We start from the raw sequence: 22,117 nt of genomic DNA on the forward strand, positions 1-22,117 counted from the left end.
TCCCTCGGGCCCCTCCCTGCGAGGGCCTAGCCCTGGGTACGGCTCTCCCTCGGGCCTAGCCCTGGGTGCGGCTCTCCCTCGGGCCCCTCCCTGCGAGGGCCTAGCCCTGGGTACGGCTCTCCCTCGGGCCTAGCCCTGGGCCCAGCTCTCCCTCGGGCCCCCCTTCGAGGGCCTAGCCCTGGGTGCAGCTCTCCCTCGGGCCCCCCTGTGAGGGCCTAGCCCTGGGTGCAGCTCTCCCTCGGGCCCCCCTGCGAGGGCCTAGCCCTTGGTGCAGCTCGCCCTCGGGCCCCTCCCTGCGAGGGCCTAGCCCTGGGTGCGGCTCTCCCTCGGGCCCCCCTGCGAGGGCCTAGCCCTTGGTGCAGCTCTCCCTCGGGCCCCTCCCTGCGAGGGCCTAGCCCTGGGTGCAGCTCTCCCTCGGGCCCTGCCTCCTGCACCGGTCACATGGCCGGGCAGTGTAGGAAGCAGCGCCTAGAGGCCTGGGGGTATCAGTGGGCGCGCAGTGGATGAGCCTGGCTTGGGGGCGCTCCAATCCGCCCCCGGGTGCGTGTTACTTGGGGGCTCTGGATGCGCCATATAAAGGGTTTATGGAGCCGTGTGGGGCCCCTGAGTGAAGGGCCACGGCGCCTACACGCATCTTCCGGTTTTCGGTCGCGTGCCCGATTGCGGGGCAAAACACAAGACGTGAGTGTCACGTGACGCGGCGGCCGCGCTATTGAACTTCCAATGGCGGAGCACGGGTCGCGCGGCGTCCCGTTGCTATTGGTTACTCATTCTAATATGATGTTCTGCTGGGCCACGTGACTCGTCGTGGCTTACGGGTTTTCCTCTCACAGAGCAGTCACGCTCCTTCAAGTTGTCTGACCATTGGTCCTTCTTCTGTGTCTATGACAGAGCCTCTCTGCAGCCGATGACGTGGAGCCAGGTGAGGGATGGGGGGATCTGAAGTGAGGGTGGAGGGGCGTGAAATGAGGCAATGTGAGAGTTGGAGGGACGTGACGTGAGTGAGGGTAATGTGAGGGGTGGAGGGACATGCAGCGAGTGCGGGCAATGTGAGGGGTGGAGGGACGTGCAGTGAGGGGGGAGGGACGTGCAGTGAGTGAGGGTAATGTGGGGGGTGGAGGGACGTGCAGTGAGTAGGGTGACCAACCGTCCGTAAATTTCTTGGACAGTCCGTAAATTGGACTTCACGTCCTTTGTCCGTGAGGATCCTTTTTACGGCCGCCTTTTGTCTTTAATTTTAGGCATTCCAGGATCGGTCCCCCTGCCAGGCCTCAGCCCCCTGATGGGGCCGCCTCGCACTCCTCCGAGTACAAGAGCAGCCCCACCCCGCCCATTGTCATTCTGTGTGGGGTGATTGCCACATACAGAATGACAATGGGGCAGTCTGGGCTGGCACAGCATGCGGTGGCCTCCTCCAGCCTCAGTCCAGGCAGGGCATTCTGTCACCTGGAAGTGCAAAAACGCCCGAGCTGCTGCTGCCTGAGAATCCAGTTAATGAAGGAAGGCAGTGAAAGAAGATCAAAGGAAAGGATTATAGTTCTAGTATAGCAGCCATGGTTGCTGCTTTTTAGGTCTCGCCTGAGACAGCGCTTTAGCGCTGCTCTGGCGAGACTTATAGTAAGCGAGTTTTGGCAGTGCAAACAGTGGCTTTTCAGGCCTCCAAATACAGTGCATGTGCGCCGTCCGGGCGCGCGCACCATTTGGAGGCCTGAAAGCACTCGTTTGCTTTCACTTTCGCGGCCCCTTTGATGTCCCGCACCACTGTGCCCGCCCCCACTCCCCCCTCCCACTCCCTCCTCGTCAACTTCAGTGCGCGCTTGTTTATACAATGCAACCCTGCTCTCCGCTCCCCCGCCTGGAATGCGCTCCCCCCGCCCGTTTCCTCTTCCCATATATTTGTTTCTGTCTGCCCACCCCTCACTCTTAATCTCTGCCTAACTCTTTTTCTCTTTCACACTCGTGTGCTTTGCATGGATGCGGGCAGAGAACAGTGGTGCCAGTTTAAAAAATAGCGTTGGGGTTGGGGCTGTTTTTTGTTGTTGTTGTCAACAGCCCTTGTAAATAACATAATTACACGCAGCGGCTTATTAAATTATTTACCTCGCCTCGTGCATCTTCCCCCAAAGATAAGCAGGCGACACCGAGACAGCCTCATCACAGCTAACTCCCCACCGCGGTGCATAATTCTTTATTGAGGCATATTCAAATGTTTGTGTGCCGTTTAAGCAAAAAAGGTCTCTCCCAGACGTTCTGAGCTAAACATGCAATTTAACGCTTCAGGTAGAAGCGTTCAGCGCCGTGCATCCTTTACCAACAACAAAACAAAGCGCACATGAGTTTTACAGATGTATTCTCCGAACTCTTCTCGTGTCACATTAATTTTGACAAAGTGTGCTGCTTCCTTTGGGCTCAGTGTAGCGCGCGGTGCGAGTGTCAGTCTCCCCCTCCTTGTATTTATAAACAAAGTTTTACTTACCTTGATCAAAAAATGGGGTTAGGTTTAAATGCCTTCTGTGGTGGAACAATGTGCGTCTCTTTCAGAGCAGCCTAAATGTTTTCGGAAATTGCTTTCGCCTAATTAAGGGGCTTATATAGACTGCTATAAGTTTCAGGACCGCGAATGAAGTAGCAGTACGAGAGAGGGGGGGTATACATTTATTAAGTACACTTTTATTGTGCGTTTAGCTCAGTGCCTCGCTGCAGACACAGCTCTGGAAATAAAGGTGTTTAATCTCCCCTCACTGACGGAAGAAAAAATAGCCTGTAACTGATCAAACAGTCAATGGCGTTGAACCAACAGTTTATGGATTGCTGTTTGTGCTACAAAATAAAAAATAAATCACTTACAAATACGCAGATTCGTCGGAGGCGCTGAAACTGATTTGAACCACAGACCAGTTCTGCAAATACAGTACCGAGCCCAGTGCTCACAGAATATGACCCGCATGGCAGACTCTTCCATACCATTCGTCTTTTATTTTTTAATTTTTAGAGGGGGCACATGAACACCGCATGTACAGGAGCAGGGACTATGGCTAGCGCCTCCCAGAATCTCAGAGGTCGAAGGACTTGGATATTTCCTAATTTTTTTTTTTAAATCATTCTGTCAGCGACACGGCTCCAGAATGGATCCCAGCAGCATTGCCTTGCAGTGCCAGAGGGTGGCTGCGCAGCCAGGGTGACCCCCCGACACCGGCCCCTGTGAGGGGTTGTGTTCGCACTCTCCAATATTGGCAGCTGGGGTTATTGTACTTGCCAATGCATGCTACTGTAAAACCGTCATTGGTGCCCCCAACCCTCAGCGGGTCTTGTATTATTGATCACTGGCAAGGACAGGTCCACACTGGGATCAGTATTGACGAACTCGGAGTCATCATTTGCCCTGCAATAGGTTAAGCATTTATGCAAGTTTAAACTATTGCCATTGTAAATGACAATGCATTTTATTTATGTCTCAAAAACAAAAAATAAAGAAAAAGCATTGTCATTTACAATGCCAATAGCTCAAACTCACGTAAATGCGAGACCTGTTGCATTGCAAATGCTTGTTACTTTTATGCAACTAACAACCATTGACAAAGCCAATAGTTCTGGCTTGTTGTAGGTGTAACGTTACTTGTTCTAAGTGTAACGTCACTTGTTGTATTAAATATCTGGATGCAATGACACAAGCAACAAAAATACCAGTCGGGCGGCACATTATATTAAGCACTGATTTTTAGTTTGTGTTTTAAGCCACGCATTTTATTACATTAAACACCCTTTTGGAGAGACCCCCATAGTTTTTACATCCCACTTAAAGCTCTGGAAACAACACCATGTCAAAGTCGCCCCACGTCCAGGCACTGTGCATCATGCATGACTCATGCCTTCCACTTTTTCAGATTGCCTAAGTGCAGGGGCATAGTGAACCCTGCCCCACCCCACCCCTTGCTTTAGGAACTACAGCGAGGGTGGAGTTCTTGATGGGTCTCATAATTAATGTGAAAAAGTGAGTGAATAAGTAAATGAAGGGATGGGTGGAGGGATGGGTGGATAGATGAGTGAAATGATGGATTGATGGTTGAGTGAAAGGATGGATGACGGGTGAGAGAATGGGTGGATGGATGAGTGAAATGGTGGATGGATTGATGAATTGATAAGTGAAAGGGTGAATTGATGAATTGATAAGTGAAAGGGTGAATGGATGGACGGATGAGTGAAAGGGTGGATGTAAGGCTGGATGAGTGAGTGAAAGGGCGGGTAGATGGACAAAAGGATGGATAGATGAGTGAAGGAGTGAAATGGTGGATGGATGAGAGAGGATGGATGGATGAGTGAAAGGATGGATGAATGATAGGTTCAATGGATGGATTCATGAGTGGATGAGTAGATGGATGGATGGATGGGTGGGTGGTTGGAAGGATTGATGGCTAAGTGAAAGGGGATTTGAAAGAGAAAGGGGGATGGATAAATGAATGACTGAATGGGTGAATGGGTAGAAGGTTGAGTGACTGAATGGACTAATTTCTAATTTAAAATATTTCTAAAGCGCAGCGTACACCTTGCGGTTTCTTGGCGCTGGGGAGATTGGCAACTGAGGGAGAGAGACCAGAAGAGAGGAAGTGGGGGTGTTTTAGGGGAGTTTTTAAGAAGGGAAGGCCTGGTCGAAGAGAAACGTCTTCAGGTCTCTACGGAAGGAGAGGTACTGAGTGGCAGAACGGAGGTGGTCGGGAAGTGAGTTCCAAAAGGTAGGAGCCAAGGTGGAAAAGCTGGCCCCGCCCCACTTTTTACGTGTGAAGCGAGGGGTCTGAAGAAAGGACTTGGAAGAAGACCGAAGATCTCTTGCAGGTACATACGGGTGAATTAATGAGGAAATAAAAGCGGGGGCGGTGCCCTGGCGGGCCTGGAAGGCCATACAGCCGATCTTAAAAAGAGAGCGCTCTTTTACAGGGAGCCAGTGAAGCTCCCTGAGGAGGGGGGTGGAAAGGTGATAACGAGGAAGGCCATATACCAGTCGGGCTGCCTGGTTTTGAATAATCTGGAGTCTACGCAAGCTGTATGCGGGGATACCATGGTAGAGAGCGTTTGCGTAGTCCAATCGCGATATCACTAATGCGGCCATGATGATCTTAAGTGCCTGGGGGGAAAAGAAACGGGAAATAGTGCGGATAGTGCGGAGAGTGAGGAAACAAGAGGATACCACGGAGCTAATTTGTGAATGAAGAGTGAGCTGGCTGTTAATTTTCACACCGAGTGTTTTGACCGAAGTGGAGGGGGTAGGAGAGGGACCAAGAGAGGGGGGCCAAAAGAGAGAGTTCCAGGGGCTGGATGAACCACCCGTGAGAACCAGCTCGGTCTTATCCGTGTTCAGTTTAAGATGGTTGTGGTTCATCCAGTCCCTGATGAATGTCATAGTAGACTGGAAGTTGGAAACAGAAAGAGAAGAGGGGGATAGATCAAAGATGAGCTGGAGGTCGTCCGCGTAATTATAAACGGTGACCTCCAGCTGCTGGAGTGCGAAAATGAGAGGAAAGATATAGAGATTGAAAAGCAAAGGGGAAAGAGAGGAACCCTGGGGAACCCCGCAGGTGACAGGAAGAGGAGTGGCCGTGAAGTCGCCTAGCCGAACCGCCTGGGTGCGGTCCCTCAGAAAGGAGGAGAGCCAGATCAGTGCTGATCCCCCGATACCAGCCGCCCTGACACGGGTAAGTAGGATGGTATGGTCCACCGTGTCAAAGGCGGCGGAAAGATCAAGGAGGACCAGTGCCTGGCGTTTGTTATCGTCCATACCCTTTCTGAGATTGTCTAGGACCGCAACCACGACTGATTCGGTTGAATGCCTGGGGCGGAACCCGGCTTGGCGGGATGCCAGTCCTCCGTTTGCTTCAACATGAGCGCTGAGTGCCGCGGTGACATGGCGTTCCATCACCTTGCCCAGGCAGGGTAGCAGGGAGATGGGGCGGTAGTTGGCCGAGATGGAGGGGTCCGCGCCAGGTTTTTTCAGAATGGGCACTATTGTAGCTGCCTTTAGCACAGAAGGCACAACGCCCTGTGCCAGGGAACTGTTGAGGAAGGCGATGGGGGGGTCAGGGCAGCTGGAGTAAATTTGCTGCAGGACTCGTGCCGGGCAGACGTCCGTAGGGGACCCTGACTTCACTTTGGGGAGTATCTCCAAAAGAGAATCATAAGTGAGGAGAGGGATGGAGGTAAAAAGGCATAAGACGGGAGGAGGGGAGGGATCGATGAAGGCAGAGGAGGGTGGTGGGATGTTGGTCTTGATAGTAGCAATTTTCTCTACGAAATAGGTATTGAGTTGATCGCAGAGAGGCTGGGAAGGGGGGATTTGGGATGAGGTGCGGTCTGAGAATGCCAGGTCATTCACTATGCCGAAAATTTCCCTGGATTTGTTTTCTGCAGAGATTATTTTTGAAGAAAAGTAGGAAGTTTTAGCATCCAGGATTGCTGTTTTATATTTAGCTAGTGCTGATAGGAAGTGAGTTTTTGATAAGGGACTGTAATTTTTCCTCCATTGCCTCTCCGCCCGTCGGGCGCTCAGTTTAAGATCTTTTAGGTGGTCATTGAACCATCTATTGGAGTCCTTAGGTCGGCGGATGGAGATGCGGCGTAAGGGCGCCACTGAGTCGCAGCCTTCAGCCAGCCAGGTGTTAATGGCCTTGGCTTGAGAGGCAGATGGTAAACCAGCGAGAATGGGAGAGGAGTTGCGGAGTGAGGAGGTCAAGGAGGGATAGTCCACTCTATTCCAGTTCCGCGCCCAGGTGTTTTTGGCATGCGGAGTTTTGGGCGTCAGGTTTCGGAGAATGAGGAAGGAAATGAGGGAATGGTCGGACCATGGGCACGGCGAGACAGCAGCCGAGGCCACAAGAAGGTTAAGGGACCAGACCTGGTCCAGAGTGTGTCCATGGGAGTGAGTGGGGACAGATATGTGTGACACGAAATTGAGGGATGAAAGGAAATCGGTAAATTCTTTAGAGACTGAGCACTCATGAGGGTCTGAGGGCCAGTAATTGAAGTCCCCTAGCACCAAGACCGAGGCGTAGTTGACCACCAGGTTGGCTAGCAGGGCTTGAAATGCCGGCAGAAATAAAGGCGAGGGTTGAGGAGGGCGGTACATAAGGAGGCAAGTGATGGGGGGGGGGAAATGAAAGAGAGCGGACTGCCAAGAAGTCAGCAGGGGGAATAGGGGGAAAAAGGGAGTGGTTGGAAATTCAGCTCCGACCGAGCGATTAAGGCGACCCCGCCACCCGCCTTGCCTGTCGGTCGGTCGGCCCGCAGGGCCACATAGGAGGGGGGTAGGGTGGCCAAGAGGACGGGAAGGGAAGAATCGCAATACCAGGTTTCGGTCAGGAGCAGTATGTCGAATAAGTAAGTGAAAGGATGGCTGGATAGGTAAATGGCTGGATGGATAAGTGAATGGATGGATGGATGGATGGGTGGGAGAGTGGATGGATGAGTGTACGGATGGATAGGGTGAAAGGGTGGATGAATGGATGAGTAAAAGGGTGGATTGAGGGATGGATGAGTGAAATGATGGATGGAAGGATACGTGATGGATAGGCTTGTAAATGGATGAATATGGACATGGATGGGCACATAGATGGAAGGACAGAATGAATGGTGAAAGACTGAATGATGGATGAAAGTATGATTACACATTGTAAGCCCCATTTTCTTAAGCAACATTTCCTATACATTGACACTCACATTTATATGAGTGATTGTCTCTATATAATATGTGTGTGTTGTAACGCACTCCAACACTCTGCCCCACATACTTGGGATGAGTAGCACTATAGAAGAAATTAAATACACGTGAGAGAGGGTCTATGTGAAGATGAGGGGCGCCATTGGAGGGTGGTATCAAGGCCGGACTGGCCGAACCGGGCATTGGGCGTTTTCTCTGGGAGCTGGAAAGGTGGGGGCGGTTTCGTTATCACAAAAAGACCTGCACATTTGCTTACAGCTGCACGCACACTGACAAACCATGAAGTGCACAATTGTCTCAACCTAATATAAACTTACTTTCACTTGTACTTTAGTAGTTGTCTATTTACTTACTTATATACTATTGCGCAACCTTCTCTGATGTGTGTGTAAAACGTACCTTTTGTCCTGAATTTTGACCTCCTGTCCTGAATTTTTGTCCTGAATTTTGACCCCTTGTCCTGAATTTTTACACTCACTGTCCTGAATTTGCACCCATGTCAGTTGGTCACCCTAGCAGTGAGGGGTGGAGGGACGGGCAGTGAGTGAGGGTAATGTGAGGGGTGGAGGGACGTGAAGTGAGGGGTGAAGGGGACGTGCAATGAGGGTAATGTGAGGGTGGAGGGACGTGAAGGGGACGTGCAATGAGGGTAATGCGAGGGTGGAGGGACGTGAAGGGAGGGGTGAAGGGGACGTGCAATTAGGGTAATGTGAGGGTGGAGGGACGTGCAGTGAGATCCAGGTGAGGCGGTGGAGGGACGTGAAATGACGGCCTGGTGAGGGGTGGTGAAGTGACTGAGGGCCAGGTGAGGGGCGTCAAGTGAGGGGTGGAGGGCCCGGTGAGGGTGGAGGGGGCGTGAAGTGAGGGCTGGAGAGATGTGACCTGTGGGCCTGGTGAGGGGTGGGGGGACGTGCAGTGAGGGTGGAGGGACTCGAAGTGAGGGGTGGAGGCATGTGTGAAGAGAGGGTTGGAGGGAACGTGAAGTCATGGGTGGAGGGACGTGAAGTGAGAGCCAGGTGAGGGGTGAAGGAACGAGGAGTTTTGGGTGTGTTCTTGTCTGTCTCTTGCCCAATGTATACACACTGCCGTGTCGGCCTAGATTGAATGTACACACCATGCACTGTCCTCTCCACTATTATGGCACTGTTTTTAAAGGGCACAGATTGTGATGTTGGGGATATTCTAAGAATGACATGTATTGGTTGATGAATTGTGTGAAATACTTTCACTCCAGAAGTAAAGGTCTGTGGGGCGAAGAGGAATGGGGCGGGCATGTGAAGTGAGGTGTGGGGGACACTAGGTATAAGGTGGACATGCAAAGGTAATGGCCAGGTGAGGGGGCCGATGAGGAATGGGGTGTGTGTGTGTGAAGTGGGGGGTAGGGGCAGGTGAGAAGTGGAGGGTGTGAGAAGGAATGGGATGAGCATATGAAGTGAGAGGCCAGCTGAAGTGTGGAGGACGTGAGGAGGAGCAATGGGGTGGGCATGTGTGCCAGGGACAAGGTGTGGGGGTCGAGAAAGAATGGGGTGGGCATGGTAAATGAGGGGACGAGGAGGAAAAGGGTAGGTTCGTGAAGTGAAGGGCAAGTGAGCGTTTGATGGGACAGGGAGAATTAGGATGGCAAATGAAGTAAAATATTTCTCTTTCTTGTAAGAAAGAGAAACAGTTTAATTTGACAAAACATAATATTACACAAAGTAGCTTGGCCCAATTACAGTGATCTAATCGCTATGGGCTGTAAACGAAGTGGATAGCGCCTGCAACGACCCAGGATCCTGATCATAGGGTGGAATAAGAGGTATCAAGTGAAGGGCTCAGTTAGGGAGGTAAGATGGATAGGTAACATTTGTGCTCATTTTGCCCACCCTGAAACTGGTCCTCGGATACTTGCTTCCGGTCCAGGGGAGACCTTACTTTGCAGTTCGGTTTTGACAGTTCCCATGAGGCACAGGGTCAAGACTGATTTGCATATAGCTGGGTCTGATCTGGGGTGGCGAAATAAGCTAAAGAACGATGATGGATTCAACCCAGATCTGGGGGTGAGTGCCTGAAAAGTTTCAGCGCTCCGTCCATCATCATCTTGTGTTTGCTTTGTTCGCCCTAAGTTGGCAGGGTATATCCAGACATGGTTCCCTTGCTCACTTTGCCATTGGATTCAAGCTAGTCTGGCTGATGAGGGGTGATACCCCGAAACAAGTTCCAGGATGCTTGTTTCGGGTCCAGGGAGGACCTGGCTTGGCAGTTGGGGCTGGACCGATCCCATTAGGAACAGGGTCAAGAATGATTTGCATATAGCTGGGTCTGAACTGGGGTGGCGAAGTGAGCTAAAGAACAATGATGGATTCAACCCAGATCTGTGACTGGGGGTGAGTGCCTGAAAAGTTTCAGCTCTCCGTCCATCATCTCCTTGTGTTAACATTTGTGCTGTGACCCGAGGCAGGAGAAGGGTTCTGAGAGGAGAGAGGTAGAGCTAATAAATAAGCAGGTGGTGGAGAGACAGGTGACAATTGGTATCAGAGTTGTATGAAGTGAAAGAGCTGTGATGGGTAAAAGGGAGAAGTAAAAGTTGCGGTTAGTGGTGAAGCAGGTTAAAGTGAGTGAAGATACCAGGGGAGGTAAGGGACACAGATGAACATTGTAGTAATATTAGGGAACCGGAAAGTCAAACATTGTAAATGCATTTATATAGTGCTTACCACCCCTGACGAAGCGTTTTTTTGGCGAGTGGCACGCTACTCCGGAACCCATAAAGGATTAGTGATGAATTAGTATGGTGAAATATTGAAGTAATTTGAGTGGTGGATATGTTAGTGAGTTATTTGGATTGAGAAGGATAGTTGAGGGACAGAAGAGGGGGAAAAGTTTGCATTTATATAGCACTTGCTACCCCTGATGAGGTGTGGAAGCGCTTTTTCGGCAAGTAGCATGCTACTCCGGAACCCATAAAGGATTAGTGGTGAATTAGTATAGTGAATTATGAAAGTAATTTGAGTGATGGATATGTTAGTTATTTGGATTAAGAAGGAAGAGGGAAGAGTCTGGAATTTTTTTACCTTTTTCTTGGGGGGGTGTTATAGCTGTAGGAGGGGGATTGGGGTGAGTAAAGGGGAGGTGGAGGAGAGTTAGTATAGGAAATATGATATTTATTTGAGTGGTGGACATGTTGTTCTGTTTTTTGGATTGAAAAGGAATAGTGGAGGGATAGAAGATATTTTTTCAATTTCAAGGCAGTAGGAGGGGTTTTGGGATGAGTAAAAGGGAGGTGGAGGGGGAAGAGTCGGAGGGAAGGGTTTAGAAAGGCTTGTTTGGGAGATCTGAATAGTAAAAGAGGTAAGAGATGATGCAAGGAGGGGTAGAGGAGGGAAAAGTCTAGAAAGGGTTATTTTGGGGATCATAGTGGTATGGGGTTTGGGATGAATGAGAGAGCAGAGGTGGAGGATATATTGATAGAGGTATAGTGTGAGAAATAGGGTGGTGCATTGGAAAGAGTAGCAGAATTAGGTTTGTGGATTTTCCTAGGTCATTGGAAGGAATAGAAATATTTTGGGAAGATTAAAAAAATGATATATACATATAGCAAAAGATATCCATGAAAGCAGTATCTACTGATGATCCAGAATAAGACTGCGATCTGTGACAAAAGTAGCCGTACTGGGATAAAGCGGGCAGACTCTAGTGATTACAAAGCGCTGCCCTGCACGTCTGTGAACTCACTAATACGGGCTGCACCACCCCAAAGTCCACCCAAAGCAGGCAGTGTATTTGAAGTCGTCCATTCCCGCTCCCTCTCTTGCCTACCCGCTGATCCACCTTCATCCCAGACACCTCGTGTCCCTGTTGAGGGCCCTTTCCACTCAAGCTGACCTGTGCATTCCGTTTTAGCCTCTCCTTAAGAGGCTGTGATATCAGTGAACTCCTTCTAGTGGGGCTGTAGTAGAAAGGGGAGCCTGTTGAGTGCACTACGCTGCAGGCAGTTCTTCAGGAGATGGCTCATGTACCCATGCCACCACCAGCACAAAGAGCTGGCATCCCCATCCCTTGAAAAGGTGCCAAGAGAAGCGAGCGGTCCCTTCTGACCATACCTGCATGCACTTGTTCCACACGCCACTTCTTCTCCCCTAAGTGAGAATGAGCCCTGAGCAGCCTTTCATCAGACACAAGACATATTCTTCCTCCTGCATCTAAAGGCTTTGAGTTCGAAAGAACAGCGGTTAAAAAATAGAATTATAAATTCAACCAATACCGCACAGTTGTACATTCACATTGTAAGTTGCAAATTGCACAAATAGTCTCAAAACCCGGCTGCGGCCAGTAAAGAAGCCAGGTTGATAGTGTAATCATCAGCAGTCTAGTGTTAAAGTGCAGTATTTGATACATGCACAGCTGTGGTTCGCCTGTCGTAGGAGCAGAAAGAAAGAAACAACTCTAAATAAGACGCCTCAAGTTTCACATTACCCCTACACTTCCAATTGTTGAACCAGAGTGAACGGATAAAACCTGGATTTTTTCACATCCAATTCAATCAGATCTCTAAGCAGAGGATTGTGTTACATAGTTTACTTATCCACGACACCTTCTGGACAAACAAACACCTGACCATTGCCTAATGCATCCCTTCTTAGCGTACCAACCAATCAAGGAGTTGCACATCACCCGTGAGGGCCTTGAGATCAAGAGTACAGGTTTCAAGCCTTTCTTTTCAGAAAGGCTCAAGTGATCAGGCGTCAGTGGCCAGCAACTGTGCCCCATAGGGGGTGAGTGGCACTATTGGAACACATGCAACATGGTCCTATTGACAGCCAACCAAACTGTATTTTCAAATTGAGTAATACTCCCTGAAGAGGAAACAGCTTGTATCATGGTGCTCTTCATATGCCCCAGCTTGTTCAAAGATTAGTAGCTTAATTATTCCAGTATTGTGCCAGACGGTTGCATAGTAAATGCAGGCTTCTTTTTGTCAAAGAGGAAATGTTTGTTTTTGTCTATATCCGCTTTGTATTCTCAACACATAACTCGAGGAGCCCTTAGTTTTCGTTGTAAAGTCCAGTCAAAGTAGCTTTTCTACTTGTATCAGACAACCAACATGACCATCCACCCCCCTTGGGTGAAGAAGAGCTGGTATCCAACACATATATCGGATAGTCGCCCAAGTATGAACCAGCACGTGGATGCGTCCACAATCATGCTGTTGTTAACAGGGAGACACTACTAGGTTAAGCAGCCACAAGGGCCAACCTCCATGTGTGCTCAGTTGTAGGTTTGAAAAGCTTGGAGGATGTGAACAAAGCCAGGTTAAATCCTCCAGGAAGTTACTTTCTTCCAAAGGGTCCTGCGATCGACCCAAAGCGGCTCAGTTCAATACTCCAGCTCCAGGCAATTCATTCCACAGAGGATGAAACAATGGCAATTTTTGAATGACCCTAGTGAAAGCCCCCTTGTTCGCGAGGGACATTTTTCAACAGACCACTTGTTTAAGGGTATTAAGATCATTGTATTTTAGCTGTGGCATGTATTACATAAATACGGTGGTATTTAGAGTCATTGCTGGGGTCACTGTTTTAAAACATATTTTAACAGTAGCCCCCACGTGAGGAATTCAGTAGATGTAACCCACCAATCAACATGACTACTGAACGTATGTTTTTGGGCCCAGCTACCAGTTTTTCTTCATCAATAAAATAAATGCCTTTTTGCTAATTAGTTCAAGGAGATTGAAAGTTCCCTCTCACAGTGTAACAGTCTGGCAAAAAGAGATACCCTAAGCCATAAATATAAAAACTAGACCAAAATGAAATGCATGATACTTCGGGAACCGACCTTTGCAAAGATTGCAGAGAAAAAGCAAAACAAAGGTTCACTTTTCCCCAGAATTTTTACTTGTGCTTCTCTGAAAATTATCTCGCTCCTTTCATGACACTTTTTGTTAGTTACAGCAGGTTTTTTGCTTCATTTGATTTTGTTGTGGTCAAATGGTTAATATCTTTACTTTTCCTAGAAATCAGCAATTTTCCTTTTGATTGCTTCTTATTAGACGTATATCGAATGTCGCGCTACTTAGTGTAAGCATGTTGCTGCCTTTGGACTGACCTCTAGAGAGGAGTAGTTTTTTCCCTGTTTGGTTTGAGCACCAGACTTGGCACACTTCAAGATGGAGTGGGGTACCATTCTGGCATCTTCTCCATAAAACTTCGGTGTAGTCCCATAAGGTCCCATTGTTTGAAACCCACTGATGACAAAGTAGTCCAGTCTCATGTCACATCTGAATGAAGATGCATGGAGACCAAGGTTAGAAGGCCACTGGAATGGCAGCGCCAATCAGATGTGAAGCTGGCTTGCCTGTTGCTGTAAAGCCTTGGAACTAGGGGACTCTAAAATCAGCTTCTTCTGAAGCAAAAACAAAAAATCCATAGCTAGAAAAAGAATCTAGGTACCTGATCGCATTCATAATCCATGCAGCGCGAACATCCTACATTAAAACACATGCACAATGGGTGATCCCTCGTGTGAGAAGCCGATTAACCCTGACCTAGCGGATAGAGCTGTTGACTCCTGGAAATGGAAAACCATGTTCTAATTCCAGCCTCTGGAAAAAGTATGCATTGTGGCAGAAGGTGAAAAATGTATTGATCTGTTAACCAGGAAAAACATACATCGGAGGCATAATGACTATAAACTGCCAGCCTGTTTATTTCCGATGTCCACAGCAAATTGTTCTTAATGCAGCGTTAAACAATGTAGGGGGTGAGGAATAAACTTGGGAAATAGTCTTTTTCCACAGGAGTGAGCTGTAAACATTTGCTCACATCTTGTCTCCCCCTCTGAATAACATTGTTCACCAATGTAGAATATAAAAAGACCTTTGTGGCCCCTGTACCCCTTGCTTGGGGTCTAAAGACAAATCATTTCAAATTATTTGGCACTAGTATTGTTAAAGAAAAATACAGTTAAATGTTGCCAGAGTCCTAGTTGTACGGACAGGTTTAAGGTTCTAGATTTTCTACCCTGTGCCGTAACATCAGCTTAAAGACTGAAGAACCCTTGAATGGCATTGTGAATTGAAAGGGCAAGCAACCCATGAGTTGGCCATAGCCCCATCTTTTCTGTGCAAGAATAACGGCTAATCTGCTGGAAAAAGAGCCTAATTCCGAGAGGTTCGCTGAGAGGTGGACACTGTCGGAGCAGCCTAAATGGGGGTTGCTGATATTTCCCCCTTTTATGGGCAAGACGCTTTTAAATTTGCCTTAGAAAATTAGAGCAGAAACAGCTTCTCTGGCCCCTTTCGGCTGCATCAACATGCAAAGCTTTTTAGGCCGAGTTGCAGGCCCAGGGTGGGACTTGACCCTGGGCAGCCAATAGAAGAAGGTGCAGATCAAACGGCTGAGCCTCACCGGCAGTATTTCCAAACATGCACTCCCTCTTCACCTTGCCCACCCAGAGCTCCTACACTCAGTTCTGTGCCTTAGTTACTAGTTAAACAGGAGCCTCTAAGAATCCAGGCAACTCATTTACAGGCACATGCATCAATGTAAAAACCGGTCGCAAACGGGCAGATTCTCAGAATCTGCCCCTTTGCGACCGGTATTTTTGCATTTGGGATGCATCATCCCAAATGCAAGAAATCGCAATTTAAGGAATCTCTAAATTGCGATTCCTTAAATTGCGATTGCATTTAAGGAATCTCAAATTGAGATTCCTTAAATGCAATGCATGAAAGTGAAAAAATTAGCGATTTCGCTAATAGGGGGAGCAAATTACCATGAAGTTGAACTTCATGGTAATTTGCAAAAACTTTGAAAAATGCACTTTTGTGCATTTTTCAAAGTTTCATGTTGCGCACACACATGCCCTTAGGGCATGTGTGTGTGCAACATATGTGCACAGATCAATTTCAGGGGTGCAATAGGGTGTCATTTTGACACCCTTGCACCCTTGAAATTGCATGAGCAATTTGCGAGTACCTACTGGTACTCGCAAATTGCTCATGCAATCTCCAATTCATTCCTATGGGCCTGGAGGCCCATAGGAATGAATGGGACGGCATTCCTTAATTGCGACTCGCAATTTGCGAGTCGCAATTAAGGAATTTGTAGGAATCGCTATTTTTATAGCGATTCCTACATGCATAGGCTTTTGCAATTCCTTAATTGCGATTCCTTAAAAATCGCAATTAAGGAATCGCAAAAGTCTTTGTTGATGCGTGTGCCAGGTAGTGCCTTGCGCCTTTAGAGAGGTTCTCCTTGGCTTCAGCGATGCTTGCCTCCAGCCCTGTAAAGCGAGGCCTCAAGATCAGTAAGTGAGGCCTCTAGGGCTGCGTTCGAAAAACTGGTGAACCATCAAATCCAGTGTACCCAACGGGCCTACTGGGAAGAGACTCCATCTACCCGGATCCAGGTTGGCTCTGAGGAGAGAACCACATTGATTTGGCTTCTAGGGCATCCCAGTAGGATCATGTGCCCCAAATGGTGCCTTCACTGTCTCTCATAAGACTCCAGCCCTGAACAAAATGTTTACTGTCCCCACCAGAAACCCATTTACGTCATAGCATTGCGTAACATCAAATACTGTGCCCCCAACGTCACAGAGGGTTCCGGCCTCACCCCCTCCTCCATATCACAGATTCCCTCTTTAACGTACCTTACATTGAGACCCGCAGATTGACTCACTTTATGAAGTCTAATTACTTGGGAGCCCCTCTTTGAGCTTTGGTTTTCTTTGTATATTCATCTGTGCTCACCCTGTGTAGATCCTTTGTTTTGGACACGGCGGTCCTCTGTGTTCATGTGTTTTCTTGTTCCTTTTATCTAGTGTCGGGCACTTATGCCGCGATCCAGGTATGACCTCTAAAGCCAAGAAGCGCGTGGTTCTCCCGACTCGCCCTGAGCCCCCAACGTTGGAGCAGATCTTGGGGGATATCCATGGGGCTCTGCCTTCTGATCCAGTCTTCCTGTCTTTGGAAGAGACCAGCGAAGGTAAGGGGCAGTGGAATGATCTGAATTGGGCACGTGGCTTTCAAAAGATATCCATTCCAAGCCTTCGCACAGTCTGGAGCCCGGCGAGGGAGAGCAAAAAGTCGGGTCGGATCTCTCTCCTGGATGAGGCTAATGTGACTTCTTTCTGGTTCACATAGCTCAAATTGTTTAGCACTTTGATAAATACTGTGGCCAACCTCTGGATCGTTCAGTCTCTCACAAGCCACCAGCGAGAGCACCCCCAAACAGAGGGTTCAGCGCTAAATTCTTATTCATTAAAAAAAACACGAGATGGGGCACATCAGCGGTTTTGCAGCTATCCACGAATGATGACACGCATGTACAGCTCAATTAAAGATAAGTTATCCTGACATTTGTTAGTTCTACCTTTTTCGGATAGACTGCATCAGGCTTACAACAAAACATGGTACTAAACCAAGTATGAGAAAGAGACCCCCTGCAAATGAATGGTAACAGAGCAGGGAAAAGACAAATAACACAGAAAAAAACCCCCTGTCTAAGCATTCAATATCATCAAATAATCCTTTGATGCTCGGAAAGGTTATTCTTTAAATAACATTTTATTGAGAACATCTATTCAGTATATTATATATTTCATTAATACAGAGATGCAAGTAATTTTTTTCCTTCATCTAAAGATCAGTTGCATTTTACATACAATAGTACTCTGCAGGTTTCACTGCAAACTTTAATATAAACCTGCTATGACCCACTCACTCAAGTCCATCCCACTCACTAACTTTCTATTTCTTTCCATCCTTTCTATCATACTCATAAAAGCATGCACATATTCGTTTTAATTTTTTTCTCTCTTTTCTTCAAAAGATTAACACCTATAGCAAGTCAATCAATTGCCGTTAACAAATATGATTACTATGTATTGTCTTAAACACATTTTATCATATAACACAATTATTGTCTACTGTTATCTTAGTTTTTCCATTCTGTGAATATGGCTTATGTGGTTATGGTCATTGTTATACATGCGTTTCGGCACAAACACCTTCCTCAGGATAGCCATTGTTTGCCGGACCTATTTAGGCCTCAAATGACCCGCCAAGAGTCAGTCATATAAGTTCTGGATAATGGTTCGTGTGCTACCAGCACCCTCAATCAAATCTACCATTTCGGCATGAGTCTGAAATGTAGTCCCCATCTTGCATCCACTTTTTGTCCAATTCCTGTGCACGTCAAGTGCACACCTTTCTAATATTGAAGTGATTTTGCATACTTCACAATAGTGGCAAAATCTATTGTGCTGAAGAGGAAAATCAACACATACATTCACCTACGCCTATGGTGTGTTTCTTCCAAGATATCGCGAGGGCGCTTCGAAACAGGCATTGGCTGCTTCTCACCAGCACTTAACTTCCAGTCTTAAAGTTCTTTTCAGGCTTCTCACACATGTACTGTCTGTTTGTTAAAGTTTGTCTAATATGCAGGCCTCTCACTCAGGCAAGTAGTTATTGTGGTAAAGTGCTTTCAGGAGGAGACGTCTCTTCTCTCCTTTTAAAACACTTCCTTTGATTGGCCATGGAAGCAGACCCATTTATTTCCTGGTAAAAAGATTCCCTTGAGCCGTCCTTTTACTTAATCGTTCTCTCTTGGTGAAAGTGCTTTCCAGCAGGGAGCCTATCAGTCACATGTTAACTCTTTATGGAAGGGTTTCTATGTTTGTGTCACCACCACATACGAGTTGAATGCATTGCTTTTGGATCATGTATATAATTTGGGTTACTAGATCTGTCAGTCTGGCAATATCTTTAAGGTTTCCCGAGGCCAGCATTGAGGGTGAAGTGTCGGTCTGGCCAAAAGGCAATCCCTGCAACTACAGTACGTTGGGTAGAACTTATTGTCAAGCCCAGGCACATTTTGGGCAGGGTCATCGAGGGTACACATAGGTTAGCACTGAATTCTGCTCTTTCTCAGCAGCATTTCCTCTTCACTGTAAGGGCATGAGCTGTGCAAATGTGTAGGGGGTGAGAGGGGTAGGGGAAGTTATGGTTGCTTCGCTTACCATTACTGGTGAATCTTAGCTTTTTTGGTAAACTCAACATTCCTCCAATTGTATTTATCAACAGACAGAATCTACTGAGGGTAAAAAAAAGACCAATACTAACTGACACCATTAGATTAGACCTCGATAACCGGTTCAGGGATGCAACTATGGCTGAGCAGGATTGTCTCCATAGCAGTCAAGTCACTGACCACAATCCAATGTGGTAGCCCCTGGGTCTAGTATTGACACATAAACTGGTGCTGCCTCATAGTAAGACTCAATCGCCCTTTCATTTAGAGGACACGTTGTTTTTTCTGATTTAAAGATGTGCTGATTGTTTTTCTTTTGTTGCTCTCTCGTTCTCCAGGGTCACTGCAGCCACAAGCCCATGGGCGAGAGGAGGAGAGCGGAGCAGAGCAGGACCGGGAGCAGAAGTACCAGCAAAGCCGCTCCTTTGTGCTGATGAACCAGAGGTTGCAAGAGATTCAGGGTATCCTGACGGCAAAATGCGAGCAACTGAAGCAGGCTGGAGAGTCTCTGGAGTGCAAGATTAGTGAAGTAAAAGAACGGGCCTTGTGAGGTACACAGTAGCTCAAGATGCCCAGACAAGTGCTACTTTAGATAAGACTTGCGGGGCACCCCTTGCCACCACCATGAGAGACTCCTTGATCCTGAAGGACATGATTCTTGGTTCCCCCAAGTCTTCAGAGGACCTTCGATGTGGACTTACTTATGGGATAAGGATTTTTAGTTCTATTCTTTGTGCTGTGATCCAAGAAGTCTGCTCAGTCGCCTGTCGGCTGCCAGAGTATGGACAGAAGAGATCCGTAGGGGGATTTCTGCTGGGTTCCAGATATTGTGCGCCATTGAGTCTTGGGTCAGTGATGAACTCTTCCAGCTATGGATATGACTTCTCACTTTGGTATTGTGAAGAAGATGAAAATATTGCATCCTGTATCTGTCACATGTTGGAGCAGCAGGGCTTCCGGGGATACTGCGAGCACCGTGACCAAGTGGCCGGGATGCGTGTCATTTCCACCACCTGTGAAGTCATCCAGGCTAGCCGGGCTGCAATCCTTGTGCTGTCGAGGAGGACCGTTGGTGATCGCTGGCACCAGCGGATCACAGAGTGGAATCTAGAGAATTTTGTGGAGCATAACGAAGGGAAGATCATCCCTGTTTATGTGGACATCACCCGGGAGCAAGGGCCACTACCTCTGAGGTACATGAACAGCCTCTGCTACAGCAACAAGTTCTTCAAGAAGAGGCTCCTTGATAGCCTGAAAAGACGCCGCTAGAGGAGAGCGGAAGGCTTCCTCGACACACACTACTGATCGACACCAGAAGTATGAGGACCAGGGCTGAGGACATGCCTACAAGAGCCTTGCAGCTGGTGGTGTGGCTCTTGTAGAGAATGAAAGGCTCCCGTAAACCACATGACATCATTGACTTCAATTAAAGGCTCCATTAGAGACTTTTTTTTTTAAACAGATTTGCCAAATGACTTTCACTTTTCTAAAATATTGTTTGGCATTAAATACCTTCCCTTGAAAGCTGCTTTAGCCTTGAGAGCGATAAGTGCATGGGAAAGGATCATGGGTTGTTTTGCTTCAAGATTCAAGACTGAGACTGGTAATGAGATGAAGGTGATGCGTCTATGGTACTGGGCATCTGTTATCATGGTTTCTTCCTTGTGGGTAAACTTACTTTATCAACAAAACTGTATTGAGGTACAGAAAGGCCACCTTGTACCATGTCTTGGACTTGGGTTTGTTACTTACTTCTACAGCTCATGAACCTAAACCTACATTTTTAAGCTAATCCGAGTTAGTAATGGTGTCAGACCAATCAGGATCTTAATACCCAGTTGGGTTCATGTTGCTCCTTGGCCCCTCTTCAGAGTAAAAACACATCTGTTTCCCCTGTAGTTGTGACTGCCCTCAGTTTAATACTCCATGTGCTCAATGCTGGTGCATGTGCATTGGTCTCCCTCCAGGGCGGCTGATGTGGAGTACTGTTAAGGAGTGCAAAGACTTTTAATGACAGATACTCTTCTTCAGTTGATATTTCATGTTCTTGCAAGAAGGGTATAAACCACAAATATTAAATAAATCACCCTCAAATAGGTCTCCCTGGCTCTGGTGTGATTATAGATTTAAGAAAAAGGTGAGAAAAGTAAAAAAGAAAAATGGTAACAGCAAAAATGGAAACAAATTGCCTATGAAGACTAGTTAATACAGAAGTAAATTTAATGCAAAATGCAAAACATTGTGAGTGCAAACATTTGCTAAAACAATAGAAAAATATGTACACTGTGGTTTCTAACTTTGCTGAAGCAAATAATTTTCTCCACTCAAGCCAGTCAGGTTTCCGTTCCAATTTTAGTACAGAGACGACCCGACTTGAGGTCTCTGAGACCATCAAAGAGACTCTAGATAAGGGAGGGAAAGCTGTACTGATTCTTTTGGACCTCTCAGCAGCCTTCAACACCGTGCCCCACACTCGCCTACTGCAGAGATTGCAGGAGTGTGGTTTAGGTGGCATGGTGTTGAAATGGTTTGCCTCCTTTTTGAAGGATTGAAAGCAAGAGGTCTGGTCTCCTCCATTCGCATATTTTTAAATCAAGGTAGGGGAGATAGAAGGAGATGTGATCCATTCACCTTCCGGCAAGTAGTTTATAATCAAAAAAGAATGGATCACTTGTACCTGTTTTCCAGGGTTATATGGTTTTTCATCTATTCCTTAAAAAACCCTCATTCACTTTTAGGTGGTTCGTAGGGCGGTATATCTTGATTCTCCACCTAAACAACGTGACAGCATCATCATTGGGTTTTGTTTATGCTTCCTCCACCCGGAGGGAACCACTGGATTTTAACAGTAGTGATCAGAAATAAAAATTGTGACAAAGTGCTCGTGTTGAGTGAAAAAATATGTTTAAAAAGGGTTTAGTCCCTCATGCTACCTGGACTATGTTTTTATTATTGTCTGGTGCACGGGGAAAGAATAAAAAAGGGGAAGGTTGTGCAAAACGGGCATTTAGTGAGTCCACTGCACAATCAGTCCGAATAGTTGGTCGACATGTTTCAGCCCTTTATTCGCCCTGAAGGGTCGGGGAGCTTTCGTCAGGACCTTGAAGGTGTTGAAAGGGTGCTGGGATAAAGGGATAATACCCAGAATCAAAAACGGGGGGAGTTCCAATGTCCATCTGTAGAACTCCTAAGGAAGGTTATTTGCCTTCTGGAGCTTCTATTCGAGGCTTCAAAAAATAGGTACGGACGCGGTTTGCTGCGGGTTTTCGCAGGATGCACGACTTGTGCTGACGCTGTCTTCCTCTAGACCGCACCCAAATCCAGTGGTTCCCTCCGGGTGAAGGAAGCATAAACAAAACCCAATGATGATGCTGTCACGTTGTTTAGGCGGAGA

At 47.4% G+C, this 22,117-nt stretch overlaps 1 protein-coding gene across 4 annotated transcripts; it reads left to right on the forward strand.

Annotated features, from left to right (window-relative positions):
- Nucleotides 1-784: 784 nt before the first annotated feature.
- Nucleotides 785-20,821, forward strand: C12H19orf25 (chromosome 12 C19orf25 homolog). 4 transcript variants are annotated; one of them, XM_085638533.1, is made up of 3 exons: nt 785-922; nt 16,511-16,674; nt 19,062-20,821. In XM_085638533.1, the coding sequence occupies exons 2-3, from the start codon at nt 16,539-16,541 to the stop codon at nt 19,271-19,273; spliced, it is 348 nt and encodes a 115-aa protein (XP_085494659.1). In that variant the 5' UTR covers nt 785-922; nt 16,511-16,538; the 3' UTR covers nt 19,274-20,821. The 4 variants fall into 4 exon arrangements, with proteins under 4 accessions (XP_085494659.1, XP_085494658.1, XP_085494661.1 ...); XM_085638532.1 differs by lacking the exon at nt 785-922 and adding an exon at nt 927-997; XM_085638535.1 differs by lacking the exon at nt 785-922 and adding an exon at nt 936-1,007.
- Nucleotides 20,822-22,117: the final 1,296 nt, after the last annotated feature.

Source organism: Triturus cristatus, chromosome 12 (assembly GCF_964204655.1).
Source record: "Triturus cristatus chromosome 12, aTriCri1.1, whole genome shotgun sequence".
Lineage (NCBI taxonomy): Eukaryota > Metazoa > Chordata > Amphibia > Caudata > Salamandridae > Triturus > Triturus cristatus.